The sequence below is a fragment of the Notechis scutatus genome, chromosome 7 (assembly GCF_049901735.1).
Source record: "Notechis scutatus isolate UNSWTSFEM ecotype Mainland chromosome 7, rNotScu1.2, whole genome shotgun sequence".
NCBI classification, from domain to species: Eukaryota; Metazoa; Chordata; class Lepidosauria; order Squamata; family Elapidae; genus Notechis; species Notechis scutatus.
The window spans coordinates 4570166-4589794 of NC_142015.1; the positions used below are offsets into that span (position 1 = coordinate 4570166).

Here is a 19629-nt window from a genome sequence, read left to right on the forward strand (position 1 = left end):
CCTCATCATCCTGGTTGCTCTTCTCTGCATTCTTTCTAGAATCTAGTGGTCCTTCATCCCAAGGAAGCCTCGTTCTGCAGCTTCTCTCTTCCCCTCAAGTTACCGAAAGGACAACGTGACCAGAAGGCTTTGAAACCCACCACCAGTCCTTAAAAAAAATAAAAATAAAAATAAAAATAAAAATCAAGGTTGGCCAGGCCGGGCCTTACAAAGCCTTTCTTTTCCTTCCAGAGGAACCCGGAAGCGACCCACCCGGGAGCGCGAGGACCGCTCTTGTACAGACCTGACAAAGTATAAATCTACGGCGCGGGGCCGCACAAGCCCAGCGGCCGTAAGAGTTTGCCCCGCCCTCAAAACTTTCAGGCAAGAGGTGGAGGGGGGGGAGGGAAAGAGAGGCGGAGGTTTGCGACAGCCGTAAGTGAAGGAGCTCGCGTCGCCGGCGGAGCGACGCTGGAAGCGGAGGCAGGAGAAGCGGCCGCGGCGGGGGCTCTGCCCGTAAGGGTGGGGGGAAGGAGAGAGGGGGGAGGAAGCGGCCGTTGGGACGAGGGGCGGGGCCGGGCCTGAGTGTGGGGGGGAAATGGCGGTTGGCGGCAATCCCCTCAGGGCCGACTCGTTGACAGCCCGGCCTGGCCTACCTCGGAGGGTTGTTGTTCTTTTTCTGAGGGGGGCTGGGAAACACCCCCTCCCTCAGGCCGTGTGGGCGGAAAGGGGCATCCCTTCCTTCTCCGCCGGGCGGTGGTCCTGTCTCTCTTGGGGAGGGGGGGAAGGGAGGCTGAAAAGAGGGGGAGCCCCATGGCCATTTAAAGGGGGGGGAATTAAACTTGTGAGAGAGAAAAAAGGCTGGCCCTGTAGCGCTGGGAGTGGGGTGGGGGTGGGGAGGGGGCTCCCTGGGGGTGAGGGGGGGTCTCCTTATGGCCTTGGTCTTTGGGCGAAAATGTCTAATTTAAAACACACACACACACACACACACACACACACACACACACCTTTAAACATCTAAACCCCCCTTTCCTTCCTCCCCCCCTGCCCCTTGGCGGAATGGACTTCAGCCCCTGAGCTGCCATATAAAGGCTTTTCTTTTCTTTTGGGGGGGGAGGGGGTGGTTTTTTGCGGGGGGGGGGTTATATTGTCCCTCTGGCATAAGCCAGGCTTCTCCAAAGTGATCGATACACACACACACACACACACACACACACACGGGAGTCTCTGGGAGGATGGATCGATGTTATCCTTATTTTTATTATTCGAGGTAGGCTGGGTCGAAGTGGCGTGGATGGAATCATGTTCGTATCGTACATGGTTCTTATTTTTGAGGGGGGGGTGTCGATCTGAAATATACGAAGGGGTGAAAAATGAGCCGTAGAGTTTGTGCGTGCACACACACACACACACACACACACAGAGGGCTCCCTGACCTCAGAAATAGGAGTAGGGTTACACCTAGGGTACTGCATCCAGTTTTGGTCACCACCCTGTGAAAAAGATGTTGAGACTCTAGAAAAAGTGCAGAGAAGAGCAACCAGGATGATGAGGGGACTGGAGGCTGAAACAGTGAATGGTTGCAGGAATTGGGCCTGGCTAGTCTAGGGAAGAGAAGGACCAGGGGAGACAGGATGGCAGCCTTCCAGTATTTGAGGGGCTGCCACAGAGAGGAGGGTAGGGTCAAGCTATTCTCCAAAGCATTCCAAGGCCAGACAAGGAATAATGGATGGAAACTGAACAAGGAGAGATTCAACCTGGAAATAAGGAGGAATTTTCTGACAGTGAGAGCAATCAACCCATGGAACAGAAGTTGCCCTTGGAAGTTGTGGGAGCTTCATCACTGGAGGCTTTCAAGAAGAGACTGGACTGCCATCTGTCAGAAATGGTGTAGGGTCTCCCACTAGGGCAGGGGGTTGGACTAGATGACCTACAGGGTCCCTTCCAACTCTGATTATCTGTTATCTGTTACAGGGCATAAACCGGAGATGGGGCAGGAAACGATACCCTGCAAGGCTGTGGCACATAGGGAAGCGTACCCACCCCTGGCTTTTGCAGCTGTAGGAAAGAGAGGGGGAAATTGGTACAAATTTCTGGACTGTAGGTTTCTGGGCTTTTATACCTGGGATTCCCTCTTTACTCCCTGCTGCTTTGGACTGGAGAGGGAGTTGGAGGAAAGTTGGTCTTAAAAGGAAAGAGGAGGACATCGAAAGAATAGGGCGCATTTTAAAGTGCTTCGTGGATGCAGTTGTCCTGATTTGATTTGGAGTTCAAAGATGGAAAGAGGGTATCAACAGCTTGTGGGGGACGAAAAGCACTGCCATCAAAATGGGGAGCCACCATAGGAAAGACTTTGCTCTTTTCTCTCCAATTGTGAAAATGATTTTAAATAAGAGCCTCTTCTGAAGCTATCAAAAAATTGGTGTTTCGTATCCACATCAGGGAGAAAGAAACCATAGATAAGATACCCCAGTTTCTATTTAGATGGGAGACAAATAGCAATAGCACTTAGACTTATATACCTCTTCACAGTGCTTTACAGCCCTCTCTAAGCGGTTTACAGAATCAGCCTATTGTCCCCCAACAATCTGGGTCCTTATTTTGCTGACCTCGGAAGGATGGAAGGCTGAGTCAACCTTGAGCCTGGTGAGGATCGAACACCTGGCAGGGGCAGAGTTAGTCTATAACGCTGCACTCTAGCCACTATGCCACCGCGGATGATTGGGATGTGATTGGCTGGTCTAAGGCCTTATCTGGTCTTATCTGCATGAATTTCAACACTCTCTTTGATTTGATGGGAGCCAGTTTAGGTTTAGTGGTTAAGGCACCAGGGTTGCAAGCTGGAGACCGAGTTCAAGTCCTGCCTTAGTTGTGAAAGCCAGCTGGGTGACTTTAGGCCAGTCACTCACTCACAGCCCAACCCATCCCACAAGGTGGTGGTTGTGGGGAAAATAGGAGAAGGCAGGTATCTTGGATATGTTCATCGCCTTAAGTTATTTGTAAACATAGTAAAGGCAGGATACATGTAAGTAAATAAAAAATAAATTTTGGGGCAGAGAGGCAATTTGAACTGGGGTGTTGGACCTGCATCAAGAGGGAGCAGTTTTGCTCTGATTACACCAACCCTGTTTCCACCAGTACATTCATGGGAATTCTTAAGCTAAAAGATTCAATTGCAATATGTTAAATAATTCTTCTTAGTGCTGAGGTGAGCCAAGGGTGGAACAAGCTCTGGATCTTTGAGACAGAGAAAATTAGCAATAGATCATGTACCTCTTACTGGCATAGACTCTTAGAGATGGTATATGCCTTGGAAGCCACTGAATCTGTTCAAAATAGGCACAGTCCCTAGGCCATTGCTTTCACTGCTGAATTCTTCTTATCATTAGAAAGGTTGTCCTAACACTCAGTTGGGGTATGCTTTCCTCTGACTTCAGATTACTGGTCCATGCTGTGCCTTCTGGGGTGATGGAAACAAGGCCCCTTCTTTTCATACATTTGGAAACTGCCGTCTAACTATCCCCAGTTTCTTCAGTCTCTCCTCACTGACCTTAAAAACAACCACAACAGTGGGGCTCTTGAGTTGCAAGGAGAGCTGAATCATGTTTCAAAGAGCCATCTTGGAGTACATTCAAGATTACAGTACAAAAAGCAGGATGTTGAACATCACTTGTATCTCATGACTAGAGCAATGTTATTATACATATTAAATACTCATCCTTATAATGCCTTCAGTATGTATGCCAAATGTATAGGACCATTTAATTGATTATAATAGTTGCCCAGTGTGTAGAACCAGAGAGCTGATCAGCCAGGCACATGTTCCAATGCAGCCAGCACACGGGATATAAAACTAGAGTGACCTGATAACAGTGGGACATACTTTGATACCTTATCTGTCCTTTCACACCTAGACTGGCCAGTTTGAGCTGCGAGATGAGGCCACAGCAGCCGCCTGTTGCCAGCAAAGTCTTCATCCAAAGGGACTACAGCAGTGGCACCAAGTGCCAGTTCCAGACCAAATTCCCCTCAGAGTTGGAAAATCGGGTGAGTAATCCCTAGCTTTAAACTATCCCTAGCTTTAACAAGCCAAAACTGGCTGGATCCATATAACGTATCTCTGGACAACTGCATAACTGGATAGAAGCATTCCTGTCAAACAGACAACAAATGGTCAAAATTGGGAGTGTCCTATCAAATTCTGTACCTGTCAGTAGTGGTGTCCCCCAGGGCAGTGTTCTAGGACCAACTCTCTTCATACTCTACACAAATGACCTCTGTGATCATATTAAGAGCAACTGCATTCTCTTCGCTGAGGATGTAAAGCTGTTCAATACCACAGACAATACTGCTACCCTTCAAAAAGATCTTGACTATGTATCAGAATGGTCAAACAAATGGCAACTTCAAATCTCAACAAATAAATGCTCTGTCCTACATATTGGCAAAAAAAATCAGAAAATAAAATACAAGCTGAATAGTCAAGATCTTGTTGATGATCCAAGCTCTGTAAAGGACCTTGGAATACTCATCTCTAATGATCTAAGTGCTAGAGCCCACTGCAACGACATAGCCAAAAAGGCATTAAGAGTTGTTAACCTAATCCTACGTAGCTTTTTCTCTGGTAATATCACACTACTAACCAGAGCATACAAAACATTTGCTAGACCAATACTCAAATACAGCTCATCAGTCTGGAACCCACATTACGTATCTGATATTAGCACAGTTGAGAAAGTCCAGAAATATTTCCCAAGAAGAGTTCTCCACTCCTCTACTCGTTGTAGAATACCTTATGCCACCAGACTTGAAATTCTAGACCTAGAAAACCTTGAATTATGCCGTCTTCCGTCTGATCTAAGTATGGTATATAAAATCATACATTGCAATGACTTACCTGTCAATGAATGCTTCAGCTTCAACCATAACAACACAAGAGGACACAATAGATACAAACTCAAGGTAAACCGCACCAAACTTGATTGCAGGAAATACGACTTCAGCAACAGAGTGGTCAATGTCTGGAATACTCTGACTGTCTCTGTGGTTTCTTCCCCAACCCCCAAAACTTTAACCTTAGACTTTTCACCCCTTTCCTAAGAGTTCTGTAGGGGGCGTGCATAAGCGCCCCCACGTGCCTACCGTCCCTGTCCTATTTCTTTTATTTTTCTTATATGTACCCATTTCATGTATTCATAACTATGTATATACTTATACCTATTATCTTGTAAGCGATTGACAAATCAAAATAAATAAAATAAAACGCACTGTGCCTGAGGGACCAAATTTTCCACCTTTCACAGTGGCTTGCTTGGTTCTGTGTCTCAGCTGAATCTGTATCTACGGTAGGTATTTTAATTAAAAAGTGAGGAGCTAGCGTGGTACGAAGCAAAGAATTACTTGGGAGTATTCTGCTGCAAGGGATGGACAGTGAGTGTGAAGGCATTCTGTCAGTTGTGTCTTTTGTATCAGCAGCTTTGCAAGAGTTCACACAGCAGGTGCGCCAGCTCTTTGTGGATCCACTAGCAGCACCCTCCTCCCATGTTTGTGGAAACCTCCGTGCTGCCCTTTATGCTTTGGCTTCAGTGAGTAGGATTTGTCCCTTGCTAAATCAGCTCCAGATGGAAAATCTGTTTTCTGATAGGGAAAAAAAATCTGGTCTTCCAAATGATGATGAACTCCAGTTCCTAGCTGTCTTAGAATGACCGTTGATGGGAGCGTTTTGAGTGGCTCTATGCCCAGTCTAAGGCTGTTTTATTTAAAGGGCTACAAAGGCTTCGGTAAATTGCATTACGTTATATTGTATTTGCTTCAGCAGTTATGAAAAATGAAGAGCCAAGTTACATAAAATTAGCTCTGATAATGCTAAGTATAGGTGGATTTTAGAGATGGGTAGAACCTAAACCTCCAAGACCATCCCAACAACAATGACAAGGCAAGCCACTAGAATATAGAGAGCAAACTCCATTCCTTACTAATGGTGTTACCTAGTTTGGATAATGAAACATCTGCAAGAAAACCACCAAGCTCAAAGAACACCAACCCCCATCATTAATTGTTGCCTTGGGCTGGGTGGAACAGAGAAGAGAGGAAGGGTTAACAGTGATTTCTATGTTGCTGTCCCTTTTATAAGCAAAGGCTAATCACAGAGCAGTAATTATATACAACTAAAATCACTGGGTGTGAAAACATTTTTTGGCTTTTTGAAAGCAATGAAAGTACTTTTTTGAGAGGAAAGGATAGATTCTCCCTTAAGTTAAAATTGCCATTTCATGTAGTTGACATTACACTGCATAGAATCAAAAAGAATCTGGTAGCAACTTTTCTGACTAGCAAGTTGATTGGCTGCAATTTATGTCCTTTAATGGAATTTGCTGGTTGGAAAAGATCCTACCAATCTCCTGGTTTTGGGTGATTGTAGACCAAGGGTCTTCAAACTTGGCAAGTTTAAGACTTGTGGACTTCAACTCCCAGAATTCCTGAGCTAACATGGCTGGAGGAGGAATTCTGGGAGTTGAAGTCCACAAGTCTTAAAGCTGTCAAATTTGAAGAGCTGTTGTGGACTAATGAGGCTTTCCTCCTACACAATCTTCACTGCAAAGTTGTGTTTCTTCTGGATTTTATTTCTTCTGGATTTCTGCATCAGTTGTCTTTAGCTGTTTTACCATTCTGTCTTTGGGTTGTTTTTTTTAAATTTGACACTCAAGATTGTAAATTATATTTATAATTAAACTGAAATAAATAGTGACAGAGGTGCAGAAAAAAGCCATATTTTTCAAAGCAAAGTATGGGAGATCATCTTCTAGAGCAACAAATGAGAGATCAGTGTTGTTGTTTTAACTGAAATCCTGTTACCGTACAGATTTTGAAAGAGCTGTTCTAAAAACCACTGAATCATTTAACAAGCATTTCAGAGCCTCCTTTTATTTCTCTTCTGTGACAGGCAAATATTTCAATTCTACCGATTGAATTCTTTGGTTTCTCATACTTTTGATTTTTGCAGGATGGTAACTTTTGATTGGATTTAAGTTTATACGACAGACATAAGCTTTGGATGTGAAATCTCAGAGCTGTAACCCTTGGATGGTGCCTACTTCCTGTTAAGAAGTATGCAAAACAGGTTTGTCCGGCTGACTGCTGAGCACAAGCAATTAACCACACAAGTGCCAGTGTTGTCTGTGGAAATCCCTTTATTACAGGGGTAACTAAAGCAACACAGGACATCCTGTCCCAGCATCTCTCAATTGGGCTTCAGTTCTTGGGGTTACATTATTCAAGTTTGAATCTGCCACTAACCAAAAGAATAAAACCCGACAAGGACCAAGTGACATCAGCTCTGCATGGCAGGGTATTTGGCAGTGGAGCCTTTGGTTATAGGAATAGGATAGGATGGGATAGGAATAGGAATGGACCTGGGAGATCTTCTAGTCCAGCCCCCTGCTCAAGCAGGAGGACCTATACTATTTCAGACAAGTGACTGTCTAGTCTCTTCTTAAAAACCTCCAGTGATGGAGCACCTGTGATTTCTGGTGGCAAGCTGTTCCACTGGTTAATTGTCCTCACTGTTAGGAAGTTTCTCCTTAATTCCAGGTTGCATCTCTCCTTGATTAGTTTCCATCCGTTGTTTCTTGTCCTGCCCTCTGGTGCTTTGGAGAATAATGATTAGGAAGGCATTACTGCACATGGTTCCCTCTTAAGGGCATTGGGATTAAAGCAAAACAAAATAGACTTCCGAGAGCCCCTTTCCCTTGGGAGTCTTGTGAACGCGCAGGGAGCGGGATGGCGAGTACGGAGAAGAGCATTCATGGGTGGCTGGCATGGCTGGCTGGGGAATTCTGGTAGCTGAAGTCCACAGACCTTTAAAGTTGCCATGGTTGGATGCCCCTGATTTAGATATTGTGTAGATGCTAAGGACAGGGTTCTTTTTTTTTTTATGACACTAGGAATACATAGGTGGTGTGTGTGTGTGTGTGTGCGCGCGCCTTCGAGTCTGTCTTGACCTCAAGTGACTGCGTGGACAAGTCTCTGCAGTTTTCTTGTCAAGTTTTTCAAAGTCCCCCAATCATTTATAACATTCATAAGCTATTTCACTCTAAAGGTTTTAGGCAGCATACAAATTATGTCAAAGTATGATAGAAAACAACAATAGTATAAAAACAATAGAATTATAAACAGAAACTCTGGATTTCAGTCAGGGCTATTTTTTGCATTATTATAGATGGTTTTATACTGAAGATGTTTTTGACAAAGCTGGAAAAAGAGCACTTAGTTTTAATATTTACTGGAGACTCTGGAAATTTTCTACATATTGCTGCTACGGATGTCTTACTTGGATTGAAAAGTGACATTAATTTGCAAGGATTTGGTAGCATGTAAGTTCAATCGATCAAATATGTTTGCTGGAGTGTCACTTCAGTGTGGCTAATACCCCCACAAGAACCATAGAAACAGGATGGCAGAATAGATCGCAGCTTTCTGTGTTCAGATCAATGCACTGAATCATAAAATAGGTTGGATTGGCGCTGTTCAGAAAGCCACAAAATAAGTCTAATCAAATGTAGCATGTATGAATATGGAGCTGCTAAGATCACATTTAACTAATCTAGTTAAGGACCTCAGGATTTGAGTACTTGCACTTTGAGGGCAGCATTTTCGGCTTCTAAGATTCCTGGAGGAAAGTAAACTTTATTGTGTAGAACAATTCTCCTAGTAAGTAATAAAGGCACAATAAAAATTAATAAAGAAATTATATAACACAGTGGATCTAGCCTGAGATTTCTGCCTCAAAGCACCTTTTAGCTTCCAAGTGAAAGAAAAGGAGAAAAAATACTGTATATTAAATGTAATCATGGTAGAGTCGTCCTTAATGGTTTAAGAATAATTAACATTTGTATGTTCTGGAATTACTGTTCTTGCTACGTGGGTCAAGCTTTTCTCTGCTGTTGAAGAATTTTCTGGTATTTTTGTTCTCAAATACTCTAATTTACTGGCTACTTATGCTGGGTGGATATCAGTGTTGAAAGCAAAAGCAAATATGATTTCTCGTTGTGATCTTTTGATCAGCAGTTCCACCAAGGAAAAACATACTGTTTTCATTGTAGCAGCTGATTGCTTTCTTTTGTGAATTGAGTTGTGCCAGGAACAGCTTTGAAAAAATATATTGAAATGCTTTTCTGAAGGAAATTGCATTCTTTCTGTGACTATTTTAAAACTTGTAATTGTTTCCTTAGCCCCAGTTCTGCACACGAGGCTCCTGGCATATAACTTTTCATCCAATAAGTCAAGTTCTATTTCCTGGGGATCTGAGCCATTGAAATTGAAATTGCATATGGCTTTCATCTAAATATGTTGAAGGTTGTTTCCATTCAAGAAAGTAGATTTTGTACCTGCCTGAACGTCTTGTTTCTAAATGTGATCCTTTGTTCAGATTGACAGGCAGCAGTTTGAAGAAACTGTAAGGACCTTGAATAACCTTTATGCTGAAGCGGAGAAACTTGGGAGCCAGTCCTACCTGGAAGGGTGCTTGGCTTGCTTGACTGCCTACACTATATTTCTGTGCATGGAGACACATTATGAAAAGGTCAGCTGACTTCCTTTCCTTTCCCTAAAAGAAAAAAAAAAGGGTAATGTATACCAACTTGGAGGCTTGATGGCAGAAAAAAAAAATTCCACAGAAGGAACAGCATCTAATCCCTTTGCAATAAAATATTGGAAAGACGTCCTGTTAAACCTCATTTATTAAAGCCTGAGCAGGATGTGGTTTATTGCTTCCATTCTATGGTCAAGAATGTCATTTTCCATTCTGATTTTTTGATAGCAGTTACAGGAGATGTATTTAGCTTCATGTGGCTAAGTATTAGGACTCACTCTCCGGCATCTGCTCCCCTATGATAGAGCAGTATCACATGATAGAATATTTTGGTATAAATCAAAGTGTCTGCCTATGAAAAAATTAACTACATCAAGAGGAAGGCTAGATTAGCGCAGGTTCTGTTTAGATGGGGAAATGTTCCATTATGTGTGGTTTTTTTTTCCTTCCAGACAAGGCAGATAAAATTTATTTAATTCTTGTGTTTATATGTTGCAACATTAAAAAAAGAGAGACTTCTTGTAGTTTATATCACAAGAACATGAAAATCTTACAAAGCAATGAAATTATAAAAACTAATAAAAACACAAACAACTGTAAAAGCGGTAGGCAAATGGAATATGAAAACAAGGGTATGGCCAGGAGATAATCACAGTGGAATCCATTGTTCCTGCATTTTGCTAAGCAGAGATAGTGTATTGTGTGAACCTAATCATTCTAGTTTATAAACCATGATTTACGGCTTCATACAGTGCTTTCAGCCAATTGTGAGTGATTCAAAAGAACATTAATATAGCAGCTTCTGAAGGCAAGCCAGTCCACTGATTTTAACTGTCAGAAAATTTCTCCTTGGTTCTAGGTTGCTTCTCTCTTTGAGCTGTACTTCAGTACATTGGAGAAAGGCTCTTCCTACTCCTTTTTCACGGTCTTTGTTTCTTAAAAGTGTATCTTGACTTCCTTTAAAGAACCAAAATACCCGGGAAATCTTCCTTTTGTGCTTCTACAAGGAGCCTTGTAAAACAGGAGAGAAATAAACCTGGTTTAAAATCAACCAATGGATTATGTGGTTGAGTACACAGGCTCCTTTTGAGAACAGCATGGTGCTATGAAAGCTGCCTTGAGCTGCTCCAAGCAAGATATCCTCCTTCTATTTCACTTAGGGTTTTATTGCCATAACTTCAGCCACCGAAAATAACTTTTGCTGCTTCCACTCCACACTCCTATCGCCCCTACCAGCTAGTTGTCTTTCCTGCCATTGATAACATTTCAGGGTGGCTTTCCTGGAAAAAAAAATATGAATGGCATTTTTTTCCCCCACCCACCACTTTCCTGGCCTTAAAAGCCTTGTTTTTGGCCAGATAATGATATTTTAGAAAATTTAGAAAAGGTCATATTTTCTCAGAAGTCAGCATGACAGGGTTCTCTGACTTTGCCAGGGAGTATCAGTTTCACGCTAATAGCTTCTGTTCCCGATTTTATATCATCGGGATTTTGTGCCAGTCTGTGGCTACTCAGAGGTCTCTCTACTGAGGGTGCCTTTGTGGTATTCTCTTTTTGAAAATAGACACAGAACACATTTAGTTCCAGCCAAGTTGGCTTTCAGAAGGTTGCCTATTCTGAACTTGGGATAAAATACTTTCCAAGCACCCCACTTCTGTCTTAACGCTAATCTCTAGTTGAAGAGAACCTTTTACAAATATTTTAAGTGATACATGTTGTGGCTACTCCGTTGTGATCCAGGCAACGTCCATTTCTGTGTCAAACAACCTTTCAATTTTTTCCACTGGGGTTGGTGGCAAGGGTGCATTTGCCATAGTAGTTGTTGGTAGCATTGCCTCAAGAGAGTAATATTTCATGTGCGTGCCCAATTGTGTACAACATCATACCATCATTGCAGGGAGAGGTCAGAGTCAGTTGTGAGAATAGCTTGCAGGTATTCTGTGCGGTAGGAAGTTAAATATAATCAGGATCCAATACTTGGATGGGAAACTATTGGGATGTAGGCTAGACTAAGAAAAGAAATATCATGGCAGAATGGAAAGTCGTCTTCCACAGTGCTGGCTGCTAGGAAAATTGTAGGGTTTTTTTTTTTCAAGGAAGTGTCCATGACATCACCATGAGTTGACCTTGATGGTAGAAGGCTTTTTTTCCCCTAGTGGCTGTAAACAGTTGTTAAGTGTATTGGTGTTCTGGGCTACTTTATATTTGGGCATAATGTATATTGTATACAATATCTTGAGCTAAAATGTGGTGTGCTCCAGTTTGTGGCCCAGTGTAATGTGTGTACATTGAGTTTATGGTTCAGTCTTGTGGAAACCAAGACAATTGAGTCAGATCATTAAATCATGGGTGGGTGAGTTGGCTGGGTTGGTTGGTTGGCTGGTTAAACACAGGAATGTCCTGTGATAAGAAAGCACTTGGTTTGTTTTTTTTTAGATTCTATGAGAATGATGTTAAATTATATAATGATTCCCTGCTACTATAGCAACCAATGATTTAGCCTTTCCTCATGAACCTTGTGAGTTGAGTACCAGTATTTTTATTTGGAATGTGTTTTATTTAATCACAATATAGGGCTCCCATAACAATAATTAATTCTGTGAGGGTGATTGTAAGAGAGAGTGATTTGCTTGAACATGTTCATGAATCTCCCTCTTGTCAGACCTTCGTCATTTAAAAGTATTACCAAGAGTTTGTAACAACTGGAATCGAAACAAGCATCTGTCTTTTTATTCCAGGTTCTAAAGAAAATTGCCAAGTACATTCAGGAGCAAAACGAGAAGATCTACGCTCCACAAGGCCTCCTCTTGACTGACCCCATTGAGCGGGGACTAAGAGTTGTATCCTTTCCTGTGGGTTCCTAAACATTTGCTAGCTCGTGGATTGATTTTCTTTCTTCATCTCTTCATGCACTTGAAAAACCACACTGTAGCTTTTTAAAAATAAATGACGGAGCCGAGTGAAACTGTTGATGATTTTGATGTTCCAGGATTCATGCTGTGAAGGTTACTTTTATTTATTTCAATTCTGCTCCTTAATTCTATAGCAAACAGGCCTTTATGTCATAAGCCCCAAATAACAGGCCTGTCATTTAAGGTGCCATGATTAGATTCTGGTTAGCTGATGGACTTTTAGAAGAAATGCCCTTCCATATATCTCTGAATATTCAAGATTGCTACCGAGGGAGTGTGTGTGTTTTTGCTTCTTGGGGCAATTCTGTCACCAGAAGGAGAATGAATGAATAGAATAGAGCCGGAAGGGACCTTGGAGGTCTTCTAGCCCAGTCTCCTTCTCAAGCAGGAGATCCTATACCACTTCAGACAAGTGACTGTTCAGTCTCTTCTTAAAAACCTCCAGTGATGGAGCTCCCATGATTTCTGAAGGCCAGTAGTTCCCTACTGGTTAATTTTTCTCATTGTTCTCCTGAATTTCAAGTTGCTTCTCTCTTTGATTAATTTCCAACCATTGTTTCTTGTCCTGCCCTCTGGTGCTTTGTAGAATAATTTGACCCCCTCTTCTTTGGGGCAGCCCCTCAAATACTGGAATACTGCTATTTACACATGAAGAAACGATTGCAAGGAGAAATGCAGCAATCCACTCTCTCTCTCTCTCCTGGTAGCATCCCTAGAGCTTGAACTTCAGCTTCCAAAATCCCTGGCCTCCATGTCAACGTTAGAAGTCCAGCACTTCTGAAGGACGTCAAGTTATAAATGTAGATTAAACTCTATTATCTCCCTCCGTTTCTTTAATGTCCCTGACTGGCTCTGCAGAATATTTTCTGTCAGCCTTGGAAGCCATATTTCACTTAGAAGCTTCCAGGCTGCCACATTTAGTGCCTGGGAATTCAGGAGGGGGGGATTTCCTAGAGAGTTGGACAATTAGAAGTCAAGGGACATGTTGCACCTGGAGGGGAGGGACTGAAGGGATGTCTCCAATTGGGATAATGTTTGATTAGACCATGTGATGGACTGATGGGTGCAAGGGTTGGGTCTTTGATTTCTCTTTTGGGAAGGGGAAAACCCGGAACTCTCAGATTTGGGTTTTCCCAGATGTGCCAGTATGACAGTTCTAATAAAATGGGATTTTGAGGAATGCCTGTCTTGGAGTTTATCGGTTGGAGTTGGTTTTTAGTTGGAACGCTGGCAATGTTCCTTAACAGATGTTCTCTACAGGTCGAAATTACCATTTATGAAGACAGAGGTGTGAGCAGTGGAAGATAAACCTTTGATGTCAAAGGTAAACATTATGAATACGTAACTGTTGAGCTTTCTGAACCGTGCTTCACCAAAACCTCCCTATCCAAAATTCCAGTTATCTGACTATTCTACCAACACTCTAAGGAACAAACACCCCCTCGCAGTGCCCTAAATACATTAGAATGTAACTCATATATGTCCCCAATAACTGATAAAATCTAGGCGTTTCAAAACCTCCAAAATTCTGCTACAATAATGTACAACGATTCACCATTAAAATTAAAGAGTGGTAGTATAGCAGGTAACGGGCGTCTTTATTTCAAACTACCCCAGTGAAAAAGAGTTTTTTTATTTGCTTCTAACCATAGACGTACATTTTTGTCTTGGTTTTTAATATACAGTTGCGTAAGGCTTGTCTCAGTTGGCAGCCCCATTATGGGAAAAACATCTGCTTTTTGGGCTTGGAAGAGCCATTAATTCTAATACGCTCAAGGAGCCACTTATCCTTAGTGGCCGCTGAATGAATTATTGCTGTTTTTTACTTGTTGCATGGGCCAGAATTCCTTTTCTCCCCTGTTCTTGAAGATGTGGGCTGTAAATTAAATTAATACATTATATTATGTCTAAACCATTTACCTGCGTCTTCAGCTTGCCAACATGCACAGCATAGAACCTGGCCATGTCAGTCTTTCAAATGCAGACTGGCTGAGGAAGTGGAGATTATGGGGCTTGGACTGAAAACTTGCAAATTAAAATAACAGGAGTGCTCTCAGTAAATGGTGGTAGTACTTGTCCCCATTTAAACTGTCTCGGGCACCGCAAGGATGCTCAGGTTTTGAAAATGCGGATTCAAGCAAATTTTTGTTCTTTCCAAAGAAATCGCAAAGAACCGCTGGAAAACTATATTACAGCCGGTAAGACGTTTCAAGATGTTCTGGCAAATGGCGTGCCAAAACTTGAAAAAGCAATCGGTTTCCAAGCCCACCTTTTTTTTTTTAACTTTTAATTAATTTATTATGACTAAAACCACCTGAATAGAACAGAACGTAGCCAGAAAGGAGGATTTTAGGTAGACAAGAAGCCACCTCATTCTGGAATGAAGTGGCATAAAAGTCTCAGTAATTCATTAACAATGAATACTTTTCTTAACTTAGAAAGTCTTTTTTTAAGAACCTAATTACACCCTTGCATGGAAGGTGATGTGGTTAAAAACCAGGATAAAGCACATTAGGGATGGTATATATGGATCTTATGTGATGATAAACTATCAGTGACTGCTGTTTTAAGATCTTGACATCTATGTTATATTTGGTGTGTATGAATATTGGCATACTCCTGTGGGTTGAAGTTTAAAAATGTTGTCCTCCTGGCATGTTTTACAGTCCCAACTCTTGGTGACTGAACTGGTGCAAGCCTCTGTCCCTCCCATTGGAAACCATCCTGTTTTCCATCTGCTGCGCTGGCTGAAGATTTGTCAGTGCGTTTTAGGCCACGAATAACCCTGGAAATTCCAGAGTGATAATGGGCTATTGGTTTCGCTCCAGTAGTTGTCATCCCTAAAGTTTGCTGTGCTATAATTCTGTGAGCCACTGGCAAGTGTGGGGCAATAGAAGAGGAAAGAAAACAATGTTCTGATTTTTCATTTTTCTGGTTGCTCTCTCTCCAAATGAGCACCTGGTCATAGGGGCTCCGAAAACGACTTTTTAACATTTTATATTGCCTTTTAAATCGTGGGTTTCTTAATTGCAGGTAGTCTTCAATGTACGACCACAATTGAGCCCAAAGTTTATGTTGCTAAGCAAGTCATTTGTTAAGTGAGCTTTGCTCCTTTTGATGACCTTTCTTGCCACAGTTGTTAAGTGAAGCACTGTGGTTGTTAAGTGGATCTGGCTTCCCCATTGTCTTCGCTGGTCAGAAGGTCGCCAAAGGGGATCACATCGTCCTGGGACTCTGCAACCGTCATAAATACGAACCAGTTGCCAAGCATCCGAATGTAAATCACGTGACCAGGGGGGATGCTGCAATGGTCGTAAGTGTGAAAAACGGTCCTAAGTCACTTTTTTCAGTGCCATTATAACTTTGAACGGTCACTAAACCAATGGTTATAAGTCAAGAACTACCTGTTTTGTCTTTTCATTTTCTCCCGGAAGAGACCATTTGCCTGGGGCAATAGACACTGTTGGCATTACCTGCCATCCTTTTCTAGCTTTTCATGTCTAATTTTACACTGAATCCGTGTCTGCTGACTTAGACAGGTGTCGCTTTACCGCTTCGTCTGGATTGGAATAACCTAGGTTGACCTCGGTTTCTTCTGGGAGCTTGGATGCGATACGGCCATGCTGGAGGGTGATGGAAGAGCTTGAGCAGAGGGCGTCTTGCACAACTTGCGCCCTCGTTGGAACTGAACCAAAAGGCGTTATCAGCAGAGTGACCTTGGGCCAGCCACTCCCTCTCAGAGCTAGGAAGAAGGCAATGGGAAGCCACTTCTAAAATAACAACAACAAAAAACAGCGGAGAAAACTGCAGGGCAATCTTGGTCCAGGCAATCTCCAAGAATCAGAAATACATTTCAGTGGGAGGAAAGAAAACATACCTAACGGAGTTTTGGGCCGGAAGGCATAAAATCAGTCATTGGTTTATAATGATTCCCGGTTCAGTATGATTTGTGAATCTAGATGTCAGCTTGTAAAGCATTCCTGTGCCTGTTTTCAAGTTGCCAAAAGCAGGGAGGGGGGGTGCAACCTGAAGGAGCGGTATGGGAATTAAAACCAGGAAGTACATTCCATGCTTATCTTGCAAAGATTGTAGCCTAGGCTACCAGATCTTATGCCTACAAAAGTCCTTCATTGGAGAATGTGATGGATGACAACCAGCCCATGGGAACCCTGACAGCAAGCCAATTCTGCCAGATGTAATTTGCGGTCACCTATGACCCTGTTTCCCCCCCCCCCCGGGGTGTCTCACTAGCTATGAATTGCCCAGCAAGCTGTATTTAAATTATAACTTCGTGTGAATCGGTTCTTTGTAGAAAAAAAGGATTCAGTCTCGTTCAAGGTAGCCTTTTTTTAAAGAGACAATTTATAATACTTCCAAATATTGAATATCTTGTGGGCCCTCGGCGTCAGTAGCAGACGTAATTAAAGATGTATTTAGGATACACAATAAAATATGCTCAAAGGCCTTAACAAAAGGAGGAACTGCTGGCAATGAAACGAATCTGTGAGAAAAAACACAGGCTGGAAGCAAGCTCTTTTCTTCAGCTTGCTGTCTTTGTCAAATTGCTACCGAAAGAAGCAAATTGGAAAGAAGGACAATTACAACTGTGTGTGTTCAAGAGCCAGGCTATTGATTCCCTAAATCAGGGGTGTCCAACCTTGGCTACTTTAAGATGTGGACTTTAACCCATGCTGGTTGGGGAATTCTGGTAGTTGAAGTCTGCAGGTCTTAACAGTTGCCAAGGTTGGACTACCCTGCCCTTAAACCATCCATTTGTTCCCAGTAAGATAAGCAGGAGATAATATTAATAGCAACGTGATAAAATGGTTACTCCCTCTTTTCTAATGTGATGGGATTCAAAACTTCAAATGGCTCTTCAGCTACTGTGGTTTTTTTTCCTCATTTAATAAGGGGCCAAGCCATGCCACAGCCTTGTGTTGCTAATACCTTCCAACGGTCCCAAGAGGATGATGTAAGGTCCTGAAAGCAGCCATGCTGTGCTTTCAAATTTTGTTAATGAAGCTTTGTTTTCTCTCCAGGGACCAGCGAACCGGTTTCTGCTCCTTTCCTTGCTTCTGTCCTAGCACCCTTTCCTCTGCTTTCCTGAACTCCACGGTGCCATTTACACAAGGACAAAACTTTTCAGACTCCTGTTCTTTCGTGGGGAAGCCCAGCGCAGGTGGGCAGCATCCGTCTTGCTTTGTTCTACCTGAAGCTCCAGCGTCTCTCAGGTGGCCAATTCCTTTGGCCCAGAAGACCAACCGGGAATGACCTCAAGGCAGTGGGAAAACACTCGGTCGACTCTGGGCTTCTATCCGCTTCTGGAGAAGAAAGCAACCATGTGTTGCGTTTCCGAAAATGAGGCCTATCCTTATGAAGTACGACCTGCTGATTTGTCAAGAAGGGACCCAAGCCCCCATCTTTGCTGACTGACTCCGCTAAGAAATCGCAGAGGGCTTTTCATTTTTACTGCTGGCGTATTTTGGGATATGGAGCCTCCTGCTCTCAGTGCTCATTTGATGAGAAGAAGCCGTCAGCCGTGGGTTAAGAAAAAGGTGGCAGCCCCAAAATATGTTGTATTAGCAAAAGTGTCACTTCTCGGCCCTCCTCCGCCTTTCAATGTTGAATATGTAAATGTAGGTAATGAATATGCTTTTGGGGTTTTATAGATGTTTTAGTTTAGGGCAAACAGGTTTAGAACAACCTAGAAACGGTGTTCAGTGCGTCAGCTATTTCTCCTTTCCCAGATGTCGTCTCTGCAGTACTTCTACTTGTGCTCGACATTCCAGCGTGATGCTTACAAAAATATCTGGAACATTTTACCCCTGTATCAAAAATAATAATAATCAAAGATTCTTTGTTCCGTTCCCTCTTCTCTGTCAAATGTGGGTTACTCTCTGTATCTCGTTGACTCTAAAACGGCAAAGTAATTCTGCTGCGTGGAAGATTGCTCTTCTCTCATGACCCAGGTATTCGGGAGTTTGCCAAACAAGACCAGTTTTGAAACTGGTGGCGTAGTTTGTTTGTTCGTTCGTTTTTTTCTGTGAGCAATAGAAGAGACACCAATAGTGGATCAAGGTTTTCAGGTGTATAATTCTCCAGTCCCCTTTCTTCATTGTTTTCTTTATCCTGTTTAAAAGTTTAATATTTGAAATATATATATATAGAAACTCGTGAGCTGTTTTTCTAATCTGTAACAGTATTTTGCCTTTTGCACCCGTTACACTTGACTTTGGGAAATAATGGCTTAGTAACCTTTTTTTCTTAAATAAATGGTCATTTGCTAGCACTGGTGTAAAATACAGGCTGTTTTTTGTTTCATAACAGTGAAATGGGTGGTCAGAACAAAGGTCCTTTATTCTGACAGTGAAGCGAAGCAGGGTTTACACTACTACAGTCTGAAGAGGTCAGGGAATATATTGTCATTGTGTAACACTTAAATTACACCTTGAAGTTGTATGAAGGAGTTGAGCATTAGTATTTTAACAACAGCCTCAGTGACACACTAGCAGGATAGCAGAATTCATGCCAGATTAACTTCTACAAATAATCCCACCCCATGGAAAGTTGTTCCATGTGGGCAGGAGGTAGAAGAGAAAATATGGCTTTTTTAGATCCACTCACATTTGCCTCGAAGTGACAAAATTGCATAATCTGCTGTACGGTATCCCTAAACGCCGCGTGATCCTCATGGAATTCGTGTATCCGAATTTTGGCTGGGACGTGTGTTTATCATTCATTGCTTCCTGACACCTGGCGTTCTCAGCCAAGGTTGGTGGCCAATTTCTCGTGGGCTGTTCCTAACTCCGTCTGAAGCGCCCAAGTGTTGCAATGTGCACGCCGTAGCAATAAGCCATGTGATTTGTTTGGGGGGCACATATTTGTTTGAAGCCAACCACCAGGACTTATAATCTACGGCTAATGGCTTTACCATGAGGGTACAGTACTTCTTGGCTTTCACTTCCTGGTCCCGTTCGAGAAATAAAACCTACGGCCTGATAAACCATAGATCAGGGGTCTCCAACCGTGGCAACTTTAAGACTTGTGGACTTCAACTCCCAGAGTTCCTCAGCCAGCTTTGCTGGCTGAGGAACTCTGGGAGTTGAAGTCCACAAGTCTTAAAGTTGCCAAGGTTGGAGACCCCTGCCA

At 42.6% G+C, this 19629-nt stretch overlaps 1 protein-coding gene across 4 annotated transcripts; it reads left to right on the plus strand.

The window, feature by feature from the left end:
* The first annotated feature begins 407 nt into the window (after positions 1-407).
* GOLGA7 (golgin A7) lies at positions 408-18769 on the plus strand. Of its 4 annotated transcripts, none has more exons than XM_087969663.1 (6): positions 408-480; positions 3894-4026; positions 9407-9559; positions 12307-12408; positions 13741-13804; positions 17520-18769. In XM_087969663.1, the coding sequence occupies exons 2-5, from the start codon at positions 3916-3918 to the stop codon at positions 13786-13788; spliced, it is 414 nt and encodes a 137-aa protein (XP_087825789.1). In that variant the 5' UTR covers positions 408-480; positions 3894-3915; the 3' UTR covers positions 13789-13804; positions 17520-18769. The 4 variants fall into 4 exon arrangements, with proteins under 4 accessions (XP_087825789.1, XP_087825787.1, XP_087825788.1 ...); XM_087969661.1 differs by having other exon boundaries at positions 408-462; XM_087969662.1 differs by lacking the exon at positions 408-480 and adding an exon at positions 1882-2062.
* The last annotated feature ends 860 nt before the right edge of the window (positions 18770-19629 follow it).